General features: G+C 44.3%; 1 protein-coding gene across 2 annotated transcripts in view; it reads right to left on the minus strand.

Moving 5' to 3' along the window:
* Positions 1-1,253: 1,253 nt before the first annotated feature.
* Positions 1,254-24,478, minus strand: part of COL5A2 (collagen type V alpha 2 chain) — a 170,176-nt gene continuing 146,951 nt past the window's right edge. For both annotated transcript variants that reach the window (XM_077917254.1, XM_077917251.1), the window contains 12 exons: positions 23,614-23,721; positions 23,251-23,358; positions 21,229-21,282; positions 19,349-19,456; positions 17,092-17,145; positions 15,658-15,765; positions 13,434-13,487; positions 12,171-12,278; positions 10,608-10,899; positions 7,453-7,640; positions 6,620-6,859; positions 1,254-4,591 (listed from right to left, as the gene is read on the minus strand). In XM_077917254.1, the coding sequence (XP_077773380.1) occupies positions 4,445-4,591; positions 6,620-6,859; positions 7,453-7,640; positions 10,608-10,899; positions 12,171-12,278; positions 13,434-13,487; positions 15,658-15,765; positions 17,092-17,145; positions 19,349-19,456; positions 21,229-21,282; positions 23,251-23,358; positions 23,614-23,721 (1,569 nt within the window). In that variant the 3' untranslated portion in view covers positions 1,254-4,444. The remainder of the gene's footprint in view (positions 4,592-6,619; positions 6,860-7,452; positions 7,641-10,607; positions 10,900-12,170; positions 12,279-13,433; positions 13,488-15,657; positions 15,766-17,091; positions 17,146-19,348; positions 19,457-21,228; positions 21,283-23,250; positions 23,359-23,613; positions 23,722-24,478) is intronic.

The following is a 24,478-nucleotide window of genomic DNA, read 5'->3' on the forward strand; positions in this document are numbered from 1 at the left end:
TCCGGCGGCACGGCAGCAGCAGGAGGCCCCATTAGCTAAAGTGGTGCTTCAGGTTAAGAACAGTTTCAGGTTAAGAACGGACCTCCAGAACAAATTAAGTACTTAACCCGAGGTACCACTGTATAAGCACAATTAGAGGTGAAATGCTACAACCACTGATTCGACAAGTGCAATTTGCTTTGACTCTTTCACTCTGTTGTGGATTTCCTCCTATAACGGGTAGGGGTGGAAAAACCTGTCAGTTTGGGTTTCTCGTTTTTTCAGCCTTTAATTTCAGTTCTCCTCATTTCTACATCCGTTAGAGAAATATGGAGACAGTTTTAAAAATCCCTGTAAAAATGCATCAACATTTTAGTGCAAATTTCCCCTAATAAACATATTTTTGTATGCAATTTGGCCTAATATACACATTTTTGCAAAGCAATTTCCCACTTAATATAATGCAATTTGGAATGTAATTTGCACCAATACATGCATCTCTATGCACAATTTACCCCAGTACATGCATTTTTGTATGCATTACTTGGCCAAAGAACTGCATCACAAAATTTGGAGAAATATGAACTCCAAATTACAAAATTTGGAGAAATATGAATTCCAAAGGCTGGCTGTATTTCGGTTCACATATTGTTTTGGGACATGCAAGTTAGGAAGGGTCAGGGCTTTTAGGGGGAACTCACAGGAACTCAGTTCCAGCACCTCTCAGGTGGGTGCCATTGCCATTGGGAAGTGTTCATGGTGAGTTCCAGCACCTCTTTTTTCCAGAAAAATAGCACTGGGAAGGGCTGCGAACCTTTAAATATGAACCTAATTTAAAAAAATTCCCCTTCTCAAACTTCAGGAGATGTTCATGTGTCTTTCCTGATATATTCCATGTAATTTAAACTGACACACTGATTTTATCACAATATTTTATTCAGCAACAATTTTTAAAAATTGAATTTCCAGAGTTCCAAAGCCAGAGTTGTCAAATCCTGAGTTTCCAGATTTGCATTCAATGGCCATCATTCAGATTGCTTGCCTTTAGTTTTTAAGCACTGTCATAAACATATATAACTAAAAAAAAAAAAATTCCCCTTTATAATTTAATTTATAAAATACTTTGGGTGCTACATTTTAAAAAAAAATAATAATCACAGGCAGCATAGTGCACGCTCACTTATCACACATACACAAATACAATACAATCCTGTTTTCTTCCACCAGAAATAGATATTGTGAGAAGGACTCTTATAGACAAAGGAAGCCACTACTCAACAAGAAACTTGTATTTAATTAAATGCTTTGCAAAGATACATGAATAAAGCTATGCGTATGGCTTTTCTTTCTTTTTGTGTGTGTTTATTTTCAAAAGAAACAAAACAAGAAACGAGAGAGCATAATTCTTCAAGAAAGGAACGGACCTCTGTATCCACATGCTCTGTGTAAAAAAGATATGCTGATGTACACAGCATTCTGTATATAGTATAACCATAAGGGAGAAAAATGCACAGAATAACATTTTCTCCCGGACACCAGAAAACTAATACTAAATTCTACCAAAAAAAATAAGTTGATGGCAACAGTCTTTTATTTTCTCAGGATTTTACAGACACCATTTTAGCACCATTCCCTTTTTTTAATTAAAAAACAAACAAAACCATTTTACTTTATTATATTATATTGCCCTGCCTTATATTGCCCTGCCTATATCCATTCTTGGAATTATAACAGAAGCATAGCACCTTGTTGTATCTAGAACAATCACTAGATTATTAAATGCATCCCAGCTTCTAGAGATGAGGTAGCTCATGCTAAGAAATGATGGACCATTTGCTTTGCCCTGATTGATCAAGGCAGTTAAGTCAGAATTTCCGGTGATGCATGACCAGTTGTTAAGCGAAAGTGTATCTCAGCAACAGTAATTTATATTAATACTTGGTTTTGGGGTTAATATATGGGAATACATGACAACACACATAACTGGGCAATACACTAGAGGCAGTAGGGAAATCCCGATGTCATGAAGTCATTCGGGAGTTTTGATATTGACCACAATGCAACAAAACTCTATCCACTGACTATAACTTAGAAGAGGTAATTGCCCATTGGGGATCGCTCATTAGACAGGCAACCAACCACCAATCACTGCCCCAATTCCCAACCACTGATTTTGAATTGGAGGCTTTGGGGGTAAAACATTACCAAACCGTCGACTTATTAACAGTAATTGGAATTATGCATTTAGCTAACTACATTAGGTAGCACGTATTGTTCTTAATTTTGTAGAATTCGAGCCATAAAGGAATGTATACATCATCTACTTCAGCTCTCTTCACTGTGTCAGAGTACATAAACGCACGATATGCATTATTCCCTATGATCCCAGAGGATAGCCTTCATCAGAGTGCTTGATGGTTCACAAATGGTGGCCAGGACTGAAAGGGATGTCTATACACACTTGCAAATGGTGGTACACAGCTTTGTGTTCCCGATTTTGCTACAGCAGTTGACAAGTCACTGCTTAGCTTTACAGCAGCTTGTTTCTTTCGCAGTAAGAGCCGCTGCCTCAAAATCGGGAAGCAGAGTTTCAGCTGCATCTCTAACTGCATGCATATCTCTTCTTTTGGATCGTATCTGATCGGGGGTCAAACAAAAGCAGAAAGAAGGCTGTTTCACAGGTTCAAATTTCCCCAAAAGTTTGAAATGACTTAGCTTAAGAACATTGCCCACGAGCTCATGGAAACTTAAGTCCTTTGTTGCACTAAGGATAGACTCTGACATTAATTCCCCCTACTTACATCACGGAAGTGAGACAAAAATGCAAAAGAAGCGAGCCTTTGTAATATCATTGTGGTCAGAAAGCGTCTGATGAATGGTTGGCAAGCTTCTAATGGATGCATCAGATTTGCATTTAAACATTTGGAAACTGCAGACTCTCACACCTTTTGCCTATTTTCTATGCTGTTTCAGAAGGGCATAAACTAAAGAGACAAGGAAATTAGCCCTGGCAGGATGCGCATGAACACTACTGGAAAGTTAATATCAGTTAAATAGACATTAGCCTTGTTCCAAAACACTTCCAAATGTGTATTGAATACCTACTATGGTTGACTATTGAAATTGGGAGCAAAGCTGAAGCAATGATGTTCTGTTTGCAGAGAGTATACCACACCTTTACAATTCATAGTGTGATTCGCTGGAGGAATTGGTGGCAACAGTGGTAGTAAAATCTCTTGGCAATGTTTCATTGAGCTACCTTGATGTTCAAGAACATTCTACAGTGTGAAATTGCCCAAAGAATATTCTGAACAGTCCAAGTTTCATGGCAAAAGTGAAATCTCAGATTGGCTGGGGGAATCCCTCACATGAGCTGGAGGGACAGGAGGAGCTATATGCTAAAGCAAAGTGACCCCAAACTGGAAAGCTAAGTGGGCCCCAGGAGATAGTGAATTTCCTTGAGTTACCAAACCTAGGTGCAGAATTGATAGTGGTATGTGTGTGTGGTGTGGGGGAGCTAAACAGCAAATGAGATGGACTGAAAACCAGGGAGTTGAGGAAATGAGTTGTGGTAAAGTCATGAAGTTGAATGACGGAAGTCCAAGTAGAAAGTGGGACATGAGGAAACCTCACACAGGGCAAAGAGGACAGGAGTGGTTTTGTACTATTAGCAAGAAAGAAATGGAAAGCTAAGGGAGCTTTGGAGATGGTGGGCCCAGTGGCCTTAGGGGTCCCTGTGTCTGGAGCCTGAGGGGGCCTCTGTACCTTTAAGAGTTACATAGAAGGGATAATTTGACTTTTCTTCCTTGACCTCAGCACTGTGACTTGGCTAATCTAAGGGATCAGTAAAGGCCAATAGGTGGTTCAGGGCAGGGGTCAATTTTACATATTAATTTGAAGTAACTAACCAGTTATTGGTGTACTGGCTTCTTTAAAAAAAAAAAATCAGTGTCATAATCTACAACGCCTCATTGGTGCAGTAGTGAGTTTTAACTTGGTGGACAATTGACCGTCTTACATATACCCATCTGTTTAGAGTACTTGCTTCATGTGAATTGCACCCATTTTAAACTGAGCAGAAACCCCATGTATAAATAATAATGACGGTGATGTTTTTCTTTTGTTTTTAATTAAGAAACATGTTAGCTATTTTTGCATCAAAGGGTGGTCATTTGTCCTTCTAAAGTCCTATTACTTCATTAAAAAAGTTGACTTGGGACAATTAAGACTGAAGGTGTGTAAGTCAGTAAAATAAATAACCTAAAGCAGGCCAGGGAATTAGAAAGAACTGTTATATACAATGCTGATTCCAATATCAGCCATTATTTCAAGAGTCTCAGGATTAACTTCACTCAGTCTAAATTCTTGTGTTTTGTTGCTGTTGTTTCCCAATGCTTGTGAATATGTATGTTTCCCCCCCCCCTTTTTATTTATTTATTATTTTTTCTTTCTTTCCTTTTTTTTACTACACAAAACAAACTGGCCCAATCTCTATTCCAAACTCTTGGTCTGCACTTCCAATGTCCACTGGAGCAATGTCGACTATAGGTAAGCGTGCCACATTCTGTGTTTTGTATTCGAAGACGGTGCTGCCCACGTTCCCATTGCGTTTCTGCAAGAGAAGGAAAACAAGAGAGGAGGGAAATGACTTGAGGCTATTGGTCAGATCCTCTGCAAACCAAGAAGAAAACTAAGCCTACTTAGCCAATAAACATGTGCTATGCTGTGTGCAATGGATGCGGGTGGCGCTGTGGGTTAAACCACAGAGCCTAGGACTTGCCGATCAGAAGGTCGGCGGTTCGAATCCCCGCGACGGGGTGAGCTCCCGTTGCTCGGTCCCTGCTCCTGCCAACCTAGCAGTTCGAAAGCACGTCTAAGTGCAAGTAGATAAATAGGTACTGTTCCGGTGGGAAGGTAAACGGCGTTTCCGTGTGCTGCTCTGGTTCGCCAGAAGCGGCTTAGTCATGCTGGCCACATGACCCGGAAGCTGTACACCGGCTCCCTCGGCCAATAAAGCGAGATGAGCACCGCAACCCCAGAGTCGGTCACGACAGGACCTAATGGTCAGGGGTCCCTTTACCTTTACGTATGCTGGGTGCAGTGAAGATTCAGGAAAGAAAGAAAAAAAGAAAGCACTTCTTTGCACTGCACATAGTTAAACTATGTCACAGGAGACAGTGACAACCATTAACTTGTCTGGCTTTAAGAAAGAACTGGACACATTCCCGGACAATATGGCTATCAATGGCCACTAGACATGTTGATTATGATCTGCCTCCACAGCTAAAGGCAGCAAAGCTTCTGAATACCAGTTGTTGGGAACCTTAGGAGACGAGATTGTTCTTGTGCCTAGATTCTCCTTGAGGGTTTCTCTGCAGGCATCTTCTGGTTGGCCACAGTGGGAACAGGATACTGGACTAGCTGAGCCTTTGGCCTGATCCAGCAGACTCTTCTTATGACCAGCTCCAGTCTGTTGCACATAGACGCACCCCATAGCCCTCCTTAGTTATTACAATCACTCCTTATCAGTAGTTCACAGTAGCTAAATCCGGCCTCCGACAACCGAGGTGGGCTGCAATCTGATACACACGTCCCGAGCTCATAACTGAGAAGATGTGTCCCAAAAGGAGTGCCTGCTATTTAGCGTACACAAAAGTCTGGGCGATTATATGCTATGTTAAAGGACAGCCTGGTTTGTGCAGAAGAGCTGCTACTAAAGAAGGACTGTAGAAAAAGCGGTGCCAGAACTCACCATGAGCGCCTCCCTTGTTCTCTTAGAATGGCAACGGCACCCACCTGAGAGGTGCCGGAACTGAGTTCCAGCGAGTTCCAGCTGGAAAACAGCCCTGATTATAGCTCAGTGACAGAGCACTTTCCCCCCAAAAGGTTTAATCCCTGGGGGATTAAATCCCTGGGGGAGAGGGAGACAATTTTCTGAAATTGCCGGTCAGTGTAAACAATACAGTCGTATTTTGGTTTCAAACAGCTTAGTTCTCGGACGTTTTGGCTCCCGAACGCCACAAACAAGGAAGTGACTGCTCCAGTTTGCAAACTATTTTGGGAAGCTGATCGTCTGACGGGGCTTCCACGGCTTCCGATTGGCTGCAGGAACTTCCAGCAGCCAATTGGAAGCTGCATTTGGTTTCTGAATGTTTTGGAAGTCAACCAGACTTCCGGAACGGATTCCGTTTGACTTCCAAGGTACGACTGTACTGAGCTAGATGAAGGAAAGGACTGGCTTTGTATAAAGCTGCTCGTTGTGTTCCTATATTTAGCTGGCTCTTGGCAGGCAGATAAAATTGCCAGTTCATACCGTATATAGAAGCTGCTATGGGCCTTTGGTGTGTGTAGCATCATTGTGACTGTCCAAGGTATGTTGAGCTTTCCCTTCCACTCAACTGCCATCTGGCTGTGATGACCAATTAAGTGCACAGGGACTTCGTTGTGACTGGAAATTACACAGTGCAACTGGTTGGGGTATCATCCCCCACCACCGCATTGTAAATTCTGATTTCAAAACCCAATGCTGTGGGGATATTCTCTTGCTGAGAGAAGCTTGTAGTAAAATCCTGTTTTGCTTCATGTCTCATTATGAATGCCCAGTGCTGAAAATGCAAAACAAAGAAACCCGCCAACTTACGCTGCAGCTGTCTTGAAGGACAGTGTATCTAAAGCGGCTGTTTCCTTCAGCTTTAATCTCAAGGTCATTAGCTGCCTTCAGGACCACAGCTTTCTTCACGTTCTTGGCTTGGTCATCCATGTACCCTATGCTGTTCTTGCAAAGGTAGGTGATATTCTGAGAAGCTTCTTTGGACAGCAAACGGAGGAAAGTCATTTGAGTGACAGCAGTGTTGGGTGACTCACTATCTCCGTAGACAAACTGCAGAGGTATGAAGAAGTGAAAACTCATTTACACAACTCTAGATAATATCTTCTCTTCTCCCCTAAATCCATGCAATTCAGTTGAAGTATAACTGAAACAGCTTGCTACACACTATGAGGAATTTAAATTTAATATCTGAAAGACTGTCTCCTTCCTCCCCTCCTTCTTGGGTGTTGAAATTGGCAGAGGAGGACCTCTTAGTAGTTCCACTGCTCTCAGAAGTTTGGGAAGGTGTGGTGGCCCAGGAGAAGACATTTATCCATGGTGGCCTCTAAGGTGAAGTGTGTTTTTATGCTGGCATTTGATTCTGCTTTGCTGCAATTTGTTACTCCTGTGCATTACAAAATTGCTTTTGTCGTTCCAATTCGCAAGCAAAACTGAGAGCTTTGGCTGCCAAATTGCCAATAATCAATCTAATACATAAAATAAATGATATATTAAAAACCAGACATATTAATAACTAAATGTGCTTATATTTTTCAACTCACCTAGATTTATAATACTATTTTCATTATGGATTACATTTCTAAAAACCTCCAAAAGACAATGATGAGGTGAATACCCCCCCCAAAAAAAGTAACTTTAATTACCTGTGAACCTCTATTCATATCAAGTCCATACCATACGGGCTTTAGGTCAGATGATCTACTAGTCCACCACGTTTTACGTGGGATGCTAGCTGGGTTGGCAGGTATACATGATTCTCCTGTTTCCAAATTGCAGAATACTTTGATAGCATCTTCCACACAACCCTGATTAGGATCAATCCAATATTCTCCTGCAAAGATCAAACAGGAAAGTTTAAAGCGAGACAAACCAGCAGTTACTGGTCCAGTAAGTAGGTCATAATTATCGCACACAGGTTTCTTCCAGTAAAAGTATACAATGGAGTAAACCAGTTTTGTAAGGCAACAAGCAAACGCGTAGACGTCTGGAAGTAAACACCACTGAACAAAGTAGGACTTGTTTCCAAGTAAGTATGCATAGGACCATACTACAATTCTTCTGGTTCAATATCATCCATTCAAAAATGAGTCATGCAGTGGTAATGTAACAAATGAATATGGGGCATCTTTAGAGAAGGGGTGGAAAGAGAATTCAACAGTCAGCGGAAGGAAGGGGAAAAGCTCCATATACAAAAACCTGAGAACAATTGAACTAATCCTCAAACACTACATTCACGTTGCCAGCACTTCAATCTCGGGACAGGTTAAATTGGTGTTATATACCATGTTGCCGTTTTATTTTTATTTTTATTATTAATTGAATTTATATACCGCCCTATACCTGGAGGTCTCAGGGCAGTTCACATAAAAAGATCACAGTACAGTGGTACCTCGGGTTAAGAACTTAATTCGTTCTGGAGGTCCGTTCTTAACCTGAAACTGTTCTTAACCTGAGGTACCACTTTAGCTAATGGGGCCTCCCGCTGCTGCCGCGCGATTTCTGTTCTCATCCTGAGGTAAAGTTCTTAATCTGATGTACTGTTTCTGGGTTAGTGGAGTCTGTAACCTGAAGCGTCTGTAACCTGAAGCGTCTGTAACCCGAAGCACCACTGTATATAAAATAAAAATAAAAGCAATAACCCAATAATAGCCCCCACCCAAAAAAAGAACCACATTTTAAAAGGGTATGGGATGTTGATCAGGTCAACCAAAGGCCTGGTTAAAAAGGAATGTTTTTGCCTGGCACCTAAAGGTGTACAGTGGTACCTCGAGTTACATACGCTTCAGGTTACATACGCTTCAGGTTACAGACTCTGCTAACCCAGAAATAGTGCTTCAGGTTAAGAACTTTGCTTCAGGATGAGAACCTCTAGACTTTTTCAGGTGATATTTGAATACGGCTGCATAAAGTTTAATATTTATGGGCTTGGATCTCAATTTAGTCCCCCACAAACTCAAAGGTTCTTTCCACCCATGGAAGACTCTTGGCTTTTGCAGCTCCTTCCACTGTTCCAGAGGCTGCCACAGTCCAAGGGAACAGATTTTCGTAGGGTTCGAAGGCTTGCAGTGGGGAAGAAGAATTGGTGAGAGTCACCTCTCCCCTCCCATCTGGCAGTGGAAGGAAAGTCAGGAGTCAGTTCATTTTATTATATTTATTCATTCTTATAAGCTTATTCCACTCTGAAGACTCTAGGACAGAGCTTTCCAAACTGTGTGTTGTGACATGTTACTGTGTCGGCTGCAGTGTGTAGGTGTGTCGCTGGAAAGGGGTTAGTTTACCTTCAGTTTGCCAGTAAAACGGAATTACTGTGTTGTGAAATGATGCATGTCAAAAAAGTATGTCACCAACATGAATAGTTTGGAAAGCTCTGCTCTGAGAGGTTGCAAGAGATTTGGCTGAAATATTTGATAACTCCATCACAGTTAACCAATTTTTCTTAATTTGTGTTTATAGGTTTAAGGGGAAATCGTTTTTCTTGGAAACTGTATTAAATCACTCCAACAGATAATGTAGAGAGTTTTTTGTTTTTAGATGAAGAGATATGAAGCGAACTGCAATTTTTGCTGTTCTCATCTGCTCTAGCAATTCTTAGAGATTCTTGTCTTATGGACCACAATTCTGGCTTGCTTCCTCCCTGCGGATCACCACATTTTCTTATGTTTTGGCTCCCATATGAAAGGCTAATTAAAACCCAGTTTCTTCTACACTCTGACACAGATGTACTGAACATGTAGGGTAAAGTGAAAGAGGATCAGCTGCTGCATAGCAGATAGACATTGCTATGGTGGTGCTTCTAAGACCTAAGACCATTCAGTGCTGTGGCAGACTGCAGAAGTTTTAATTTTACCTCAGTTGATACATGTGGCAGCTAGACTGGTGACTGGGAGTGGCTGCCGAGACCATATAACACTTGACCTACACTGGCTCCCAGTACGTTTCCGAGCACAATTCAAAGTGTTGGTGCTGACCTTTAAAGCCCTAAACGGCCTTGGTCCTGTATACCTGAAGGAGCGTCTCCACCTCCATCGTTCTGCCTGGACACTGAGGTCCAGTGCCGAGGGCCTTCTGGCGGTTCCCTCGCTGTAAGAAGCCAAGTTACAGGGAACCAGGCAGAGGGCCTTCTCAGCAGTGGCACCCGCCCTGTGGAATGCCCTCCCACCAGATGCCAAAGAGAAAAACAACTACCAGACTTTTAGAAGACATCTGAAGGCAGCCCTGTTTAGGGAAGCTTTTAATGTTTTATAGGTTATTGTATTTTAATATTCTGTTGGAAGCTGCCCAGAGTGGCTGGGGAAACCCAGCCAGATGGGCGGGGTATAAATAATAAATTATTATTATATTATTATTATATTTGGACGCGGGTGGCGCTGTGGGTAAAAGCCTCAGCGCCTAGGGCTTGCCGATCGAAAGGTCGGCGGTTCGAATCCCCGCGGCGGGGTGCGCTCCCGTTGTTCGGTCCCAGCGCCTGCCAACCTAGCAGTTCGAAAGCACCCCCGGGTGCAAGTAGATAAATAGGGACCGCTTACTAGCGGGAAGGTAAACAGCGTTCCGTGTGCGGCTCTGGCTCGCCAGAGCAGCGATGTCACGCTGGCCATGTGACCCGGAAGTGTCTCCGGACAGCGCTGGCCCCCGGCCTCTTGAGTGAGATGGGCGCACAACCCTAGAGTCTGTCAAGACTGGCCCATACGGGCAGGGGTACCTTTACCTTACTATTATTATATTTGCCTTCATCACCAGTGACTCTGACAGCAGACATACATACATACATACATACATACATACACAAACATACACGTACCACTCTTCTTGGATGGATGACATAGCCTCAGGTCATCACAGGTGCGGGCTGGATGTTTCTTAGATCCATCAGGGCTACGCATTGTTTCAATCTGACTACTCAGCGACTTCAGTGTGGCATGGACTCCCGGGTCTGTTTTATTGTTGTCATCCGGGGCAGCTTCGTCTTCTGTGAATTCCGGCAGTGGATCGTGCATCATATCGTCATAATGTCCCATGATGTCCCCAAGTGCAGCAGTGAGATGGCCTGGAGGACCAGGGGGACCTGGGGGACCTGGATCACCTGGTGGACCCTAAAGGTAAGAGTAGTGAGACAGACCAGACTCCTGATGACTCAGTGAAATGCCTGGGGCACAAGCTATGAAGGGACAGCATTCTAGCTAAGTTGCTAAACAACACCTGGGTGTGTTGATCTGGCATGCCCAACTGCAATGGATTTGCGAGTAATGGAGGAGGGATGATTGCATTGTCCCAGCAAGAAAACACCACAGTTACAGCTGAGCAACAACTGGACAAATACTTTGACACAGGATGATGGTCTGAAGACCATCTAATCCTACGCAACATGGTCACGCTGCCTGGGGCGATGGAAGTTGTAGCCCCAAACGCCTGGAGAACAGCAGGTCCGGAAAGACTGCTATACAATGTGCAGTGAACACTTACCTGGGAATAAGTCCCATTAAATTCAAAGAGTTGATCGGGCATGTAGAAGATTGTGCTGTCAATTAATGAACTCACTTTTCTGCCATAAGCACTCAGAGCAGTTTGTAACAAATCAATCTAATTTCATCTGGTGCTAATCGATCTAATTTCAACACAGTGCTGTTAAACCCTGTTGAAATCGATCTAATTTCCGTTTTTCTTTTTTTGACATAAATAAGAATAAATAAATAAGAATAAAAATGTGCACCCCGCCACTGAGACCATTCCATTGTAACTATCCAACCTCCCAAAATTTCAACACCTCTTGCGATAGTTTGGCCCCTTTCCATTTTAACAGTACACATTCTACAAACACCCTCCATATCTCCTCAGAATCATTTCTCCTGCATATTCACCATCTTACCTTAATGACCCACGTTAATTTATCATTACAGTAGTACCTCTGGTTACGTACTTAATTCGTTCCGGAGGTCCGTTCTTAACCTGAAACTGTTCTTGACCTGAAGCACCACTTTAGCTAATGGGGCCTCCCACTGCCACCGCCGCGCGATTTCTGTTCTCATCCTGAAGCAAAGTTCTTAACGCAAGGTACTATTTCTGGGTTAGCGGAGTCTGTAACCTGAAGCATATGTAATCTGAAGCGTATGTAACCTGAGGTACCACTGTAAAACTATATCCCACAAAATCGATCTAATTTCAACACAGCACATACTTTTCCCCGCTAATCTCCTTCTTTGGAAATTAAGTAGAGAGTCGCTTGCCCTCCAAAGGAACAAAATTCCCAGTAGTAAAATTACTACCAATAGCTATCTTATTTTTTGCACCAGTAGTGGGGTAAATACTGTACAAACTGATAGAGCCCCAAGGCGCCACCACCCTCCCTAAATTTCCCATTGTTTACCTCAGGTCCTGCTTCTCCTAAAGTTCCTCTTACACCAGGAGGTCCAACTGGCCCATGTGGTCCAGGATTTCCTTCTTTACCTGAAGGCCCAACTGGACCTGGAGGGCCCTGCATTGGGAAGGAATTTCCACATTAATCACCCACTTCAGCTGAAGAGTTATACTTCTGGCTTTTCCTCCGTCTTATGTACCCCAATACATTAATCTTAACATTAATGACTCGCATCGAATGTAACTGATCTGTAGAAAAGACTCTATAACCTGAAAATGGAGATACTGCACATATTTCTGTAATCCAAGAAAATCTTTAATAAAAACTATTTTTTAAAAAAGTATCTCTGGACTCAGCTATACAGCTGCAAATAAAACATTTTAAGTGTGTTTTAAGTGCAATATACAATGTGACACTAGATGGCGATGGCGAGCCTTATGGAAAATTCAATGCAAAAATGCATTTTCAGAATTTTTTTATATATGTGTAGATTCCACCTCTGTATTTTAAGGCACAGATACAGAGCTAAGGCACTGTTTAATTTGGCCTTGCATCTACTTTTTATTCTCCATTTCTTTAGTTTCATGTTGCATCATATTATATGGTTATTTTTGTTGCTAAAAGAGTCGTGTTGAAAGCTGCCCTGGGAATTTTTTGTTATAGGGCAGCCTACAAATGCTATAAGTAAATAAATAACATCTAACCTGGCATCTAAGCAGGTAGGGCATGAATAACTGAGGGCAGAATCTGTCCCACTATCTGTGCTTTGTTCATATGCAAAAAAAAAAATAAAAAATGGAATTGTGTTTGCAAGGAACAGGGAGGCAGTGTAAGTGATGCAAGGACATAATGGGAAAATATTGCAAAGAGTGAACTGGGAAACATAACTAAGGGTCATTAAAGATATGCAAATTAGCACACAGGGCACACACCATTTGCTCCGTGAATTCCATTCATCTTTGTACACAAAAAATTCCAAGCATTTCCATAACCTTGAGGGATAGAACCTTGTTATTTGGGATTGAAAATTGAGATCCTCTGCAAGCTAACTTTTTTTTTTTTTTTTTTTGACAAATCCAAGATTATCTTTGGAAAAGAATAGGACAAATAGCCTCAAGCAATAACCTTACTTAACGAAAGTACATTGTAATCCCCATGCAAAGTTCATTTACTTTGAAATCAACAAAACACCATCTGCACAACAGCAAACTTTCAACAGGGAAAAAAAAATCTAATTGTTTCCATATTGTTTTTCATATCTGGTGTACTCACTCTAGGGCCAAATGGACCTGGAATCCCAGAACTGCCTTGTTCACCAATAGGACCCTGCAGGGAAATAATATGGGTGAGACATTATTTAAAATAAACATTATGGTAGTGTTGTGAGTTTGGGAGTTAAGCTGAGTGCCAGACTCCTCTAATCCCTGGACCCTGCAAGTGTTAAAATTTAATCAAGGCTTAATTTTTGGAATAGCCAGTTTAGCCTCCTGGTGAGGTGGTAGCCTGGGTGATTCCCTTAAGCAGGAATTAAATTAAGGGGTTAAAACAGTAAATGGATGGAGCCCCCTCCCTCAACAGATTGAGAGAGCAGGGAGTGCAGTGATGCAACTGGGAAAGAAAGCAGCAAGCTGGAGAGATAGTCAGAAAAATATTTGAGAGCAACATTTGATTTCTGTTTGAAACCTGCGGCTATGAGAGAGAGAAAAGACCCTTTGGGGGGGTTAATGCTGTGAACCCCTCTATCACAGGCTCAGGTTGTATATGTAAGTAAATTAAGTATATATATTATCACCACAGTCTCTGTTGTGCCTCCTTCCCAAAGGAAACATGAGCCCTGGGTTTGGGACTTTCGTTTTCACTTGCTTTTAAAAGTGAATGGTTGTTTTGTTATAATCCACCCTGGGACCTTATGGAAAAGAGTGAGTAAGAAATATTGGGTTTTCTCCAACTAAGTTATACTCAGAGTAAACGCACTGAAAAGAATGGGTTTAAGTTAGTCATGTGAACAGATTTCAGTGGGTCTACACTTTGTTTGACTGAGTTTGGATACTGTTATGTACTGAAGTTCTCACCCTGGGCCAGCAGGGGGATACTGTAGATAGTTCAGGTCCACATATGCAAATAAGGGATCAAAAGTGACGTTCAGTGATTGGATAGTTACAGAAAGTTGTTACAGTTACGTTGTACTGGAGCTCTATATAAGCAGGCTGACTGAACCCTTCAGTTCAGTTGTGTTCCAGCTTACAAATAAAGAGCTGCTTTGGAGAAATTGCTGCATCATCTGCTATGTCTACCCACTATTCAACAGATACAATCCCAAATAAATAAATAACGCAGTTCATCATAAGAGGATGCAAAAGCAAAATTGCCTGGAAAATGTTGCCTATTGTGTTATATGCCCAAGCTTGCAAATAGTCACTCATCTACCTTCCTGTGGTAAGAGCTTTCCAGGCAAAGAAGAAGAAGAAGATGATGATTTTGATGGGGTGATTGTAAACTAGAAGGGACTTGGTACTCATCTCTTTCAAGTTCTTGATATGGCAAAAGATTTGCATTTTGGGGTTGAGGGCAGGCAGATAAGAAAGAAAAATGTGTTACTACATTTTATTTGCAAGACACACAGAGGACCCTTTGGAGTGTGGGGATTCTGAAAAGCAAACAGAGTGCACTGCCTACAAGAGGCTCCCTATTAACTGCAGTGAGGAAGGGGAAAACCCTTCTATCAAAAGCAATAGGAAGATCATGCACAGTTGCTCCATATATACAGTGATATGTGTTATAAGAATTTTAGGGTCTTATATATATAATAAATGTTCATAAATGTACCAACCAAGCACGTACATAGATCAGCAGAGGAAGACCGACCTGAAACCATTTTGACTCCCAAACTGACCAAATGTTTTCTCTGCAAGGAGGGAGGGGGTCAGGGAGCCTTCCCATTGTTACAGGAATTTAGTAATCACCATTTCCAAGGGTGACAGACTACCAGGAAAGGCAATCAGATAAGGCATTATAAGATAAGCCAACAGACAGGGGAAAAACAACATTCAAATTTCTGTTGTAGACCACCTTTTCTGTGATGTAGGTATGATGTTGGAGGGGGGTGGTCTTGGGTTACACCCCTTCTGTGGTGTATGTATGATGTAAGGAGGAGTGGTCTTGAGCACCAGGGCAGGGAATTTATACAAGGGCGGGCACACCTTTGTTCAGGGTCCTCCTCCTTTCCTGCATGTGAGGGGAGCACCCTGTTGCAACAGATCAATAAAGATCAGGCTTACTAGCTGCTTTGCTTCTCAATATTCTCTGGTTGCCCTCTGTTATTTTCTCCTACCAATAGGGAACCTACGTAAGGACTCTATATGGGCTCTTGGATACCCCATAAGGGAAAAATGGCAGATTTTGTTTACAACACCCGCAAGTTCCAGATCAGAGATCATAGACAACAATGGAATCTTTGAATAAAAGTAAAGGCAAAAAAATATTGATAAAGACTCACAGGAGGTCCAGGGAGACCTTGAAGACCAGTGAAGCCTCGGTGACCCTTCTGTCCCCTGTCTCCTCGATCTCCGTTGTCCCCTTTGTCACCACGAGGACCTTGTGGACCCTAGAAGTAGGAAGGGGGGAAAGTTAAGCAGCATTCATGGATTTTAACTTGAAGGGTATTTAAAAGGTAAAGGGACCCCTGACCATTAGGTCCAGTCGTGACTGACTCGCTTTATTGGCCGAGGGAACCGGCGTACAGCTTCCGGGTCATGTGGCCAGCATGACTAAGCCGCTTCTGGCGAACCAGAGCAGCGCACGGAAACGCCGTTTACCTTCTCACCGGAATGGTACCTATTTATCTACTTGCACTTTGACGTGCTTTCGAACTGCTAGGTTGGCAGGAGCAGGGACCGAGCAACGAGAGCTCACCCCGTCACGGGGATTCCAACCACCGACCTTCTGATCGGCAAGTCCTAGACTCTGTGGTTTAACCCACAGCGCCACCAGCGTCCCTAGACAGAGGATGAGCATAATGCAAGTTCCATGTTCTGCCTTCCTGTTGTATTGCAAGTAACCTGCCTCACCCTGTTCTGGAAATCAGGATCACAAAGAACAGGCAAGCCACTATAGTAAACTCGGCAGTACAATGCAAGTCTGCATAATAAAAAAACCTTACAGAATGGCCTTTTGTTCTCTTTATTAAGAAACAAAGATAATTTCTAGCTTCTGGTAAATACTGTTAGATCAGAACTTTGAAGGGAAGTACATTTAAGAACATTTGTCTGCTGGCTGCACTAGTCAAATGGTGGAACCAACTAAAAAGAAAGATTTTGCTGCGAATTCAGCTTCCATAAGCTTATATTCAACTAATAAATACAAGTACAAACCCTGTGAATACTTACTGAACTCACTTTTAATCTACAGTACCTTGGATCTCAAATGCCTTAGCTCCCGAACAAATCAGCTCCCGAACAATGGAAACCCAGAAGTGAGTGTTCCGGTTTTCAAACGGTTTTCGGAAGCCGAACATCTGGCGCAGCTTCCGTGGCTTCAGATTGGCTGCAGGAGCTTCCTGCAGCCAATCAGAAGCCGTGCTTTGGTTTCTGAAAGTTTTGGAAGTCGAACGGACTTCCCTGAATGGATTCCGTTCAACTTCCAAGGTACGCCTGTAAAGACACATGCCGTTTCAAGGCAGATCCCAAATTGCTTGTACAAAGATTCAGTTCATGAGTAAATTTAGAGTAATTTGAAATATTGCAATGGGTTGCTTGCATTAAGTTTGTTGAACTGAAATGCAATGTTATCCCTCTATTTATTTTTCAATAGCTGATTTGAAACTGACACTAATTTTAGAAAACAGCTAGAAAGAACTGCAATGGTCTGGTTTTCTTTCTGCCCTGAATTTAACTCATTTACAGTCAGTTAAAAGTACTCATGTAGGACATACAGGCAAACCTCGTTTTCCAGCACGACCAGAAGGGCCCATCGGACCTCGAGAGCCCTACAGGGAAATGAAAAGTGGTTTCATTAGTTTATTCATGATTGATGCCATTATTTTATCAACTTCATTACCATGTTTATAGTTCTTTTACATAGTATCTCTATGATCACCAATGACACTTCATAACGGCAGGCACTATCTGAGAAGGAGGAGGAGGAGGAGGAGGAGGAGGAGGAGCAGAAGTTTGGATTTGATATCCCACTTTATCACTTCCCTAAAGAGTCTCAAAGTGGCTAACATTCTCCTTTCCCTTCCTCCCCCACAACAAACACTCTGTGAGGTGAGTGAGGCTGAGAGACTTCAAAGAAGTGTGACTAGCCCAAGGTCACCCAGCAACTGCATGTGGAGAAACGGAGATGCGAACCTGGTTCACCAGATTACGGGTCTACCACTCTTAACCACTGCACCACACTGCAACAGCAAGCCTACCCACCAAGAAAGAACTACAAGAGTCACCTGACTCCTCCAAGCATGACCAGGTCATACCCTTAGCCTCACAAGTGACTCCATTCTAATATGAAACTTGCCTGGAGAGAAGGGTGGGTGGTGCTAGGGGCTCGACTGCTTTATAAGTGCTCAGTTCTGGGCTGCTGTATTGCCAACCAGGAAACTAGAGTCACATACTGTTGTTGGACTCCATCTGTCTCGAAAAACAATGGAGTGCACCTCCGGGGGTGAAGTCAAACTGCTGTGTTAGAAGCACCCAAGTGACCTCTCTAGGATATGGTTACCGGATTTTTTTCAATGAATCCAGGAAACTTTTTTTTTTTTTTTGGAAGCTGAGTAGCAACAGGGAGTCAGTAGTGGGGATGGTGAGGCAAAAGACCCTGGGCCCAAGCACACATGCATATTGTATAAAGGTGCAAAGCCCTTCTTTCGCACCCTGTGAAACATAAATGCGCAGAGTTTTTTAAAAACTGGGCAATGGCACGCCACCCGCCGGTGACTCCCGAGCCTCCCCCAATCTCCTGCCCCCTTCCTCCTTTGTTTTGACTGATTGGGGGTCACGGGCAGGTGGCTGTTGCCCAGTTTTTAAAAAAAATTCTGCGAATTTATGTTTCACAGGGTGCAAAAGAAGGGCTTTGCATCTTGCCTGGCAGAGAAACCAAGCGCCTTGCGCCCCTCCTGGGCAACGGCCGCCCGCCCCTGACTCCTGAGCCTCCCCCAATCTGTCAAAACGAAGGGGAAAGGGGAAAGGAGATCTGTACCGCCGGACGTCCCTGGTTCCCCTTCGGCAGTGGTAGCAGCAGCGAGCAGTGAGCAGCTCCTGAAGCCAGCCAGAGCCAACTGCACTACCAGGCTGGCTCTGGGCTGCTGAGACTGCCGCTGCCACGTTTCCTGGGGACAGATTTGCAAATCCGGGTACTGTCCCCAGGAACCGGGGATGTCTGGTAACCCTACTCTAGGACACAAGCCTGGGCAGCATGTAAGGAGGTCCTGGGATGCTAAGAGGACAGCCTCACTGATGTGGTCCAAAGGAAAGCAGAGCAATACATTTGGCATCAGTTTGGCTGCAGGAGTTGCCAGAAGGAGGCATACAAGACTCCATCAAAACATCTTTGGAAGTCCAATCTGGATTTGTGCAGGGTTTACTCCTTAGCCTTTTCTTCTCCTGAAGATGTCCCACAAGGCAGTGGATATGGATTTTTCCTTGGGGCTTACTCCTAAAGCAGGCATGGCCAAACTTGGCCCTCCAGTTGTTTTGGGACTCCAACTCCCATCGTCCTTAGCTAACAGGACCAGTGGTCAGGGATAATAGGAACTGTAGACCCCAAACAGCTGGAGGGCCAAGTTTGGCCATGCCTGTCCTAAAGCCTTTCTCCCAAATGAGTACAGTCACAAGGCAGCAGAAGTTTAGGATCACAGTTTTCCTTCTCCTAAATGGGCTACTTTCCCAGGTTCATGGGCCCCATCTGTCCCTCACTTCCCTCTACAGCACATACAGAAACCACCTTCATGACCATTGGACCCACTACTGGTCTCAGTCCACTGGAGCCTGTCTTCACATGCAGCGGAAGACCCTAACTCACCGAGGGTTTGAGACCCATCGACTACCCTCACCTGGTTTAGCAACCAGTCGAAGCCGTTTCCCGTGGTGTGGCCGCTGTCCCATGATGACAGCCACAGGTGAGAACTGAGCACAGGGTGGGGACCAAGGGTGGAGAAACTACATACGAAGACAAAAGGAAATGTCCATACTTACTGGTTCGCCCCTTAGTCCTGCATCCCCTGGAGACCCAACTGGCCCTGGAGTGCCTGGAGAACCCACAGAACCAGGAACACCTGCAGGTCCAGGTTCGCCACGGTCACCCTGCAAGAAGAATTACAAATATTCTCTCATCTACATCTCACAAATTCATTCTCTGAGTGCCAATCCTTACATAGCTAAAGCAGCATCTTATGCGCACAGGGCAGAGGTATTAGCAGGAAGACCAAAATAATTTTAGGGAATAATTCTAAGCAGGGGAGAAGGAATCCTCAAACAGCCCATTCAATAGCCACAACAGCTACTAACTTTGGGTTCTAGCAAAGCAGTCTAATTTGTCAGCACCTAAAGGATATCGAGCATCAGAACAACTTGGCCACAATAAGGAAATTTTGCCTGCGGTATGAGTATTTTCCACCTTCCCCTCTCGACTCTCTGGCACCCTATCTACATAACCTAGCACTTCTAAAACATAGACCAGGTATAGGCAAACTCAGCCCTCCAGATGTTTTGGGACTACAACTCCCATCATCCCTAGCTAACAGGACCAGTGGTCAGGGATGATGGAAATTGTAGTCTCGAAACATCTGGAGGGCCGAGTTTGCCTGTGCCTGACATAGACACACTTTTACCCTCACAAGATTGAATGTATTGCCCTGCTGTACTCAAGGGACGATTCCACACAAAAAACGCTTATGTCCCTGTGGAGATGGCAATACCGAATCGGTGGCACATGCCCTTCTGGCTTGCACTCTTTATAAAGACGTGAGGAGTGAGATTATCACCCCTCTTTTATTGTCTATTCCGGGTCGCCCAACCACTGCTACAGTGTCCTTGGCAGATCAAGATGAGCAGGTGACAGCAAAGGTTGCAAGGTTTTTAGCTGGGGCATTCAGAATAAGGTCCACTATTTGACTGCTGCCTCTGGACCCTAAACTGTGTTTTATATAATCGACTTTTATTTCTGTTTTTGTATATCGCGTTGTTGTTTTGTTGCTATGGCCAATGGCTGACACAAATAAAGATTCATTCATTCAAATTCAATAGCCATAGAATGCTGAGTGTCTGTCTGGTGGGCGGGGTGAATTGAAAACCAGGAGGAAAGAGGAGTGTAATGGAGTATCCTGGAAATGGACACTGCAGATTGGTTGGAAATCTGAACAAGATCATTTCACACTTCAACATCTTGTTGCATGCCCTTGCACAAATTGAATCAGCACTGAAACAACCAGCATGGCAAGACAGAAGATGGAATAGAGTCATTCTCTTCACTTCTAGTAGAAAATCTGTTTCTTAAACTGACAGCTCATATCCACATGGACAATATCAACACACCCATGCAGAAAGGTAGCTCAGCCACAAATATGAGCAATGAGGTTATCTTAATATTGAGATGCACCAACTATATTTGGCATGGTTTGTATGTAAATACGGCATGCGTAAGTACCACCACTAACCTTTGGCAGTCCTAATACAACAAATAAAAGCTACTGGCAGCTTTTATACTCAAGTGAGACCAATGGTTTTGTGGTGACTTGCAGCTTCTAAAACATTGGGGACGATATACTGGCCCTAACTGAAACTATGGTTAAGTTTGTTTTCTTGACTTTCTTATTTGAAGCTCTTGAGCTTTGAAACTGGCTTTTCTTGCAGCAATTCAGAGTTCGGATTGTGATTTAACCCAAAGATATAGGTAAAGGTAAAGGGACCCCGGACCATTAGGTCCAGTTGTGGCCGACTCTGGGGTTGTGGCGCTCTTCTTGCTTTATTGGCCGAGGGAGCCGACGTACAGCTTCTGGGTCATGTGGCCAGCATGACTAATAGAAGACGCCAAAATTTACAGCACAGCTCCATATAATATTGTGTACTATTCTTACCCTTTCTCCAACAGCTCCATCTCGTCCTGGGGTTCCATCATTGCCAGCAGGCCCCTACATCAAAGAATAAAGTCAGGTGTTAACAGTGGCATTAATTATGTCTTAAACAGTGCAGTGTGCATGGGACTTCCCTTGAACACAGTTTGGAAACTGCAACTGAAGTCAGGGCTGTCTTAAGCATATGCGGTGCCGAGGTGCAATGATTCCCCCCCCCCCCTCAGGTTGCCCAGTCCCAGGCATACAGGAGGGTGGAGCCGGTAGGCTGTCTCGGCGTCTTGCTGACTTGGTTGCTCCCAAACTCGTGGCAGAGAGCCGCCCGCAGCAGAAGAGCCCACTGTGGCGCTCCAGCCGACAAGCGGGCTCTTCCCCAGACTCAACTCTCAGGCCCCAGACTCTTGGACTGGCGCCCCTGAGAGCCCGGCGCCCGGGTGCCCCGCACCCCTAGCACCTGTGGGTAAGACGGCCCTGACTAAAGTACAAAATTTGTAGGCAGACACATACAAACTCAGCTGTGAGTATTTGCACTTTCAGAATATATTATCAAGGAGAAAAATGCACTATAATTCACTTCCCTCAAAACACTTTCTAGCTACTGTCACGACCTCAAAAATGATGCAGCAACCAGATCATAATACTGAGACAAGGCATTTCAATCATGTCCAGAAGTTTTAAAACAACTACACAAGCTCTCTGTCCATTTCTGAATCCAAATCAAGCTGCCAAGCATAACTAAGGCACTAAATGGCCTAGGTATTCCTCAGTTCCCCTACTCTCAAAATTTAGGTAGTTGAAGATCTCTGAAAGATTGTGTCCCCTCAACCTTGGAGCCTTCTTTCCAAGGGTTTTCCATCGCCAGGCAATTTGTGCAGGCCTTTAAGCTATTGTATTTTTACAACCATCTTGCCCCAGATGGTTGTTCTGCTGCTCTGCTTTGAGGGGCTTTCAGCTAATTAAATTGTAAACATAAGCTTCTGTGAATTGGGACGCTTAATCAATGCAATTACTATGTCATACATTTACAGTGGGTTCCCCCAACCCCAAGAAAAATAGGTACCAGAACTCACCATGAAGTTGTAAATTTGCCGGGCGACTTGGGGCAGCCCTGAACAGATGCCAGCGTAACAATAGAGGTGCTAAAAGCTACAACAAATTGACACCCTAGCTGGTTTGGGTGGGTCGCCCGTGGTTCTGGTGTAGGTTAAATAAATGTGCCCCCACTTCCCTTTTTCTCTTAGATTCATGTGGATGGCTAGGGCAGCTCAAAAGGGCCCTCACGCAAATGTGAATGTGCCTGGCTGGAAAGCTTAAAGCCTGCCACTGCTAGACGGGAGACAAATTGAAGAAAAGGAAATGAGAATTGGCTTGACCAATCGCAGTTAGGAGCAAGGTGGAGTCATAAATCTGAAAAAAGGTGTTTGCACATGTTGGCCAGCTTCCATTTAAAATTGAAATGTTTGTTTTGGGCTTCTCAGAAGTACATAAAGGCAAGAAGCGGGTGAGGGGAGCGGCGGCCCATAATGGCGCCCACCTGAGAGGTGCTGGAACTGTGCTCCAGGGCAGCGGCGGAGCATATACCCCCGCTGCCCAGGGCAGGTGCGCTCCCGAGAGGGGCGTGGCATGGAGGGTGCCCTCCCAGGCATGGGATAGCCGCTGAGGTACCTGGAGTGGTGTGTGAGCCCTGCAGCCGGGGGCGGAGCGAGCCACCCATGGAGGACAATTGGCATGCCGCCCGCAACTCCCAAGCCTCCCCCGAGCTGTCAAAATGAAGGGGAAAGGGGGGGTGCCACTGGCAAAGTGGCGCAGCTCCCCTCCCTTACCCCAACGGCTCGGGGTAGGCTTGGGAGTCGCAGGCAGCCGGCGCACCAAATGTCACCCCCCTCCGTGAGGGCACCCAGGGCGCTCCGCTCCCATCACCCCCACCCACCCCCTCCCTACACCCCTGCTCCAGGGCACTCTGGCTGAAAAATAAGCACTATACATATATTTCTAATATATTACCGTAGCCTAGAAAAAGCCACTTACTTCTGAACCTGCTTCACCCACTGGGCCATGAGCACCTGGAGGACCTAGTGGCCCAGAAGGTCCTTTGTCTCCTGGTGGTCCTGTTGGGCCTTGTTTTCCTGGTGTGCCCTAGAATGAAAAGAAATATCATGCCTATGGTTAAGGTCACTGAAGACGCATTTTGTGAAACATACAACTCTTTTCACATTGGGAGTAAATCTGAATGAGTATCGGTGCAGCATTAAGAATAACTATCACGTGTGGCCTTCAAATTTTTGTGTTGTTCTACTATGTGACAAAACAGTGGGGGGGGGGGAGACTAGCACAACCCAAATTTTTCAGCCTATGGAGAAGAGACTAGGATCACATTTTGCTGATACTCACAGCAGGACCAGGTAGCCCAGGCATACCCCTTTCTCCGCGTTGACCTGGCATACCCACAATGCCTCTCTGGCCAGTAGTTCCAGCAGGGCCTGGAGGACCGTCAGGACCCTAGGAGGTAGAAGTGACAAGACAGGAGGATTGCATTGCAGACTCTAAGATGCATATAACCCAAGTGTACAGCTTTAGTTTGTTTTAGGGATAAAGGGGGAAAGTACTACCCGTACTATAAAGAGTAGCAACTGGGAAAGATGTCAGAACAAGATGCAGAAATGAAACACCGTAATGCCACTAGAAGGCCCCAGTTTTAAATAAGAAAAGAACAGACATGGAAGTTTTCAATCCCATTGTCACGTGTGACTTGTGAGAAAGGGTTTGAAGGTACAGTCATACCTTGGGTTACACTTACTTCAGGTTGTGCATTTTCGGGTTTAAGACACGCCGAAACCCAGAAGTACCAGAATGGGTTACTTCCAGAGCTCGCACATGCGCAGAAGCACTAAGTCACGCTTTGCACATGCGCAGAACCACTGAATCACAACCCGTGTGTGTGCAGATGCGGCGCTGCGGGTTGCGAGCGTGCCTCCCGCACGGATCACGTTCGCAACCCGAGCATCTACTGTAATGTATACTGTAAAAATGGAATGGAATAAACAGCATTTCAATGATGGATGTCTTTTGTACTTCCCTTTAGCTCACTTCCAAACAGACCTTAGCCATTTGGGTAAAGGCCATGGGAGAATGGACTATACCACTGGGGCTCAAAGTAGGAGTGCCCATGGGCTGCGTGCAAGGCTTGGGAGGAATTATATGTTGGCCAAGATGGGAAAGAAAAATGGGGGAAGCTGCAAGATAGGGGGAAAGGGAA

Source organism: Podarcis muralis, chromosome 1 (genome assembly GCF_964188315.1).
Source record: "Podarcis muralis chromosome 1, rPodMur119.hap1.1, whole genome shotgun sequence".
Taxonomy (NCBI): Eukaryota; Metazoa; Chordata; class Lepidosauria; order Squamata; family Lacertidae; genus Podarcis; species Podarcis muralis.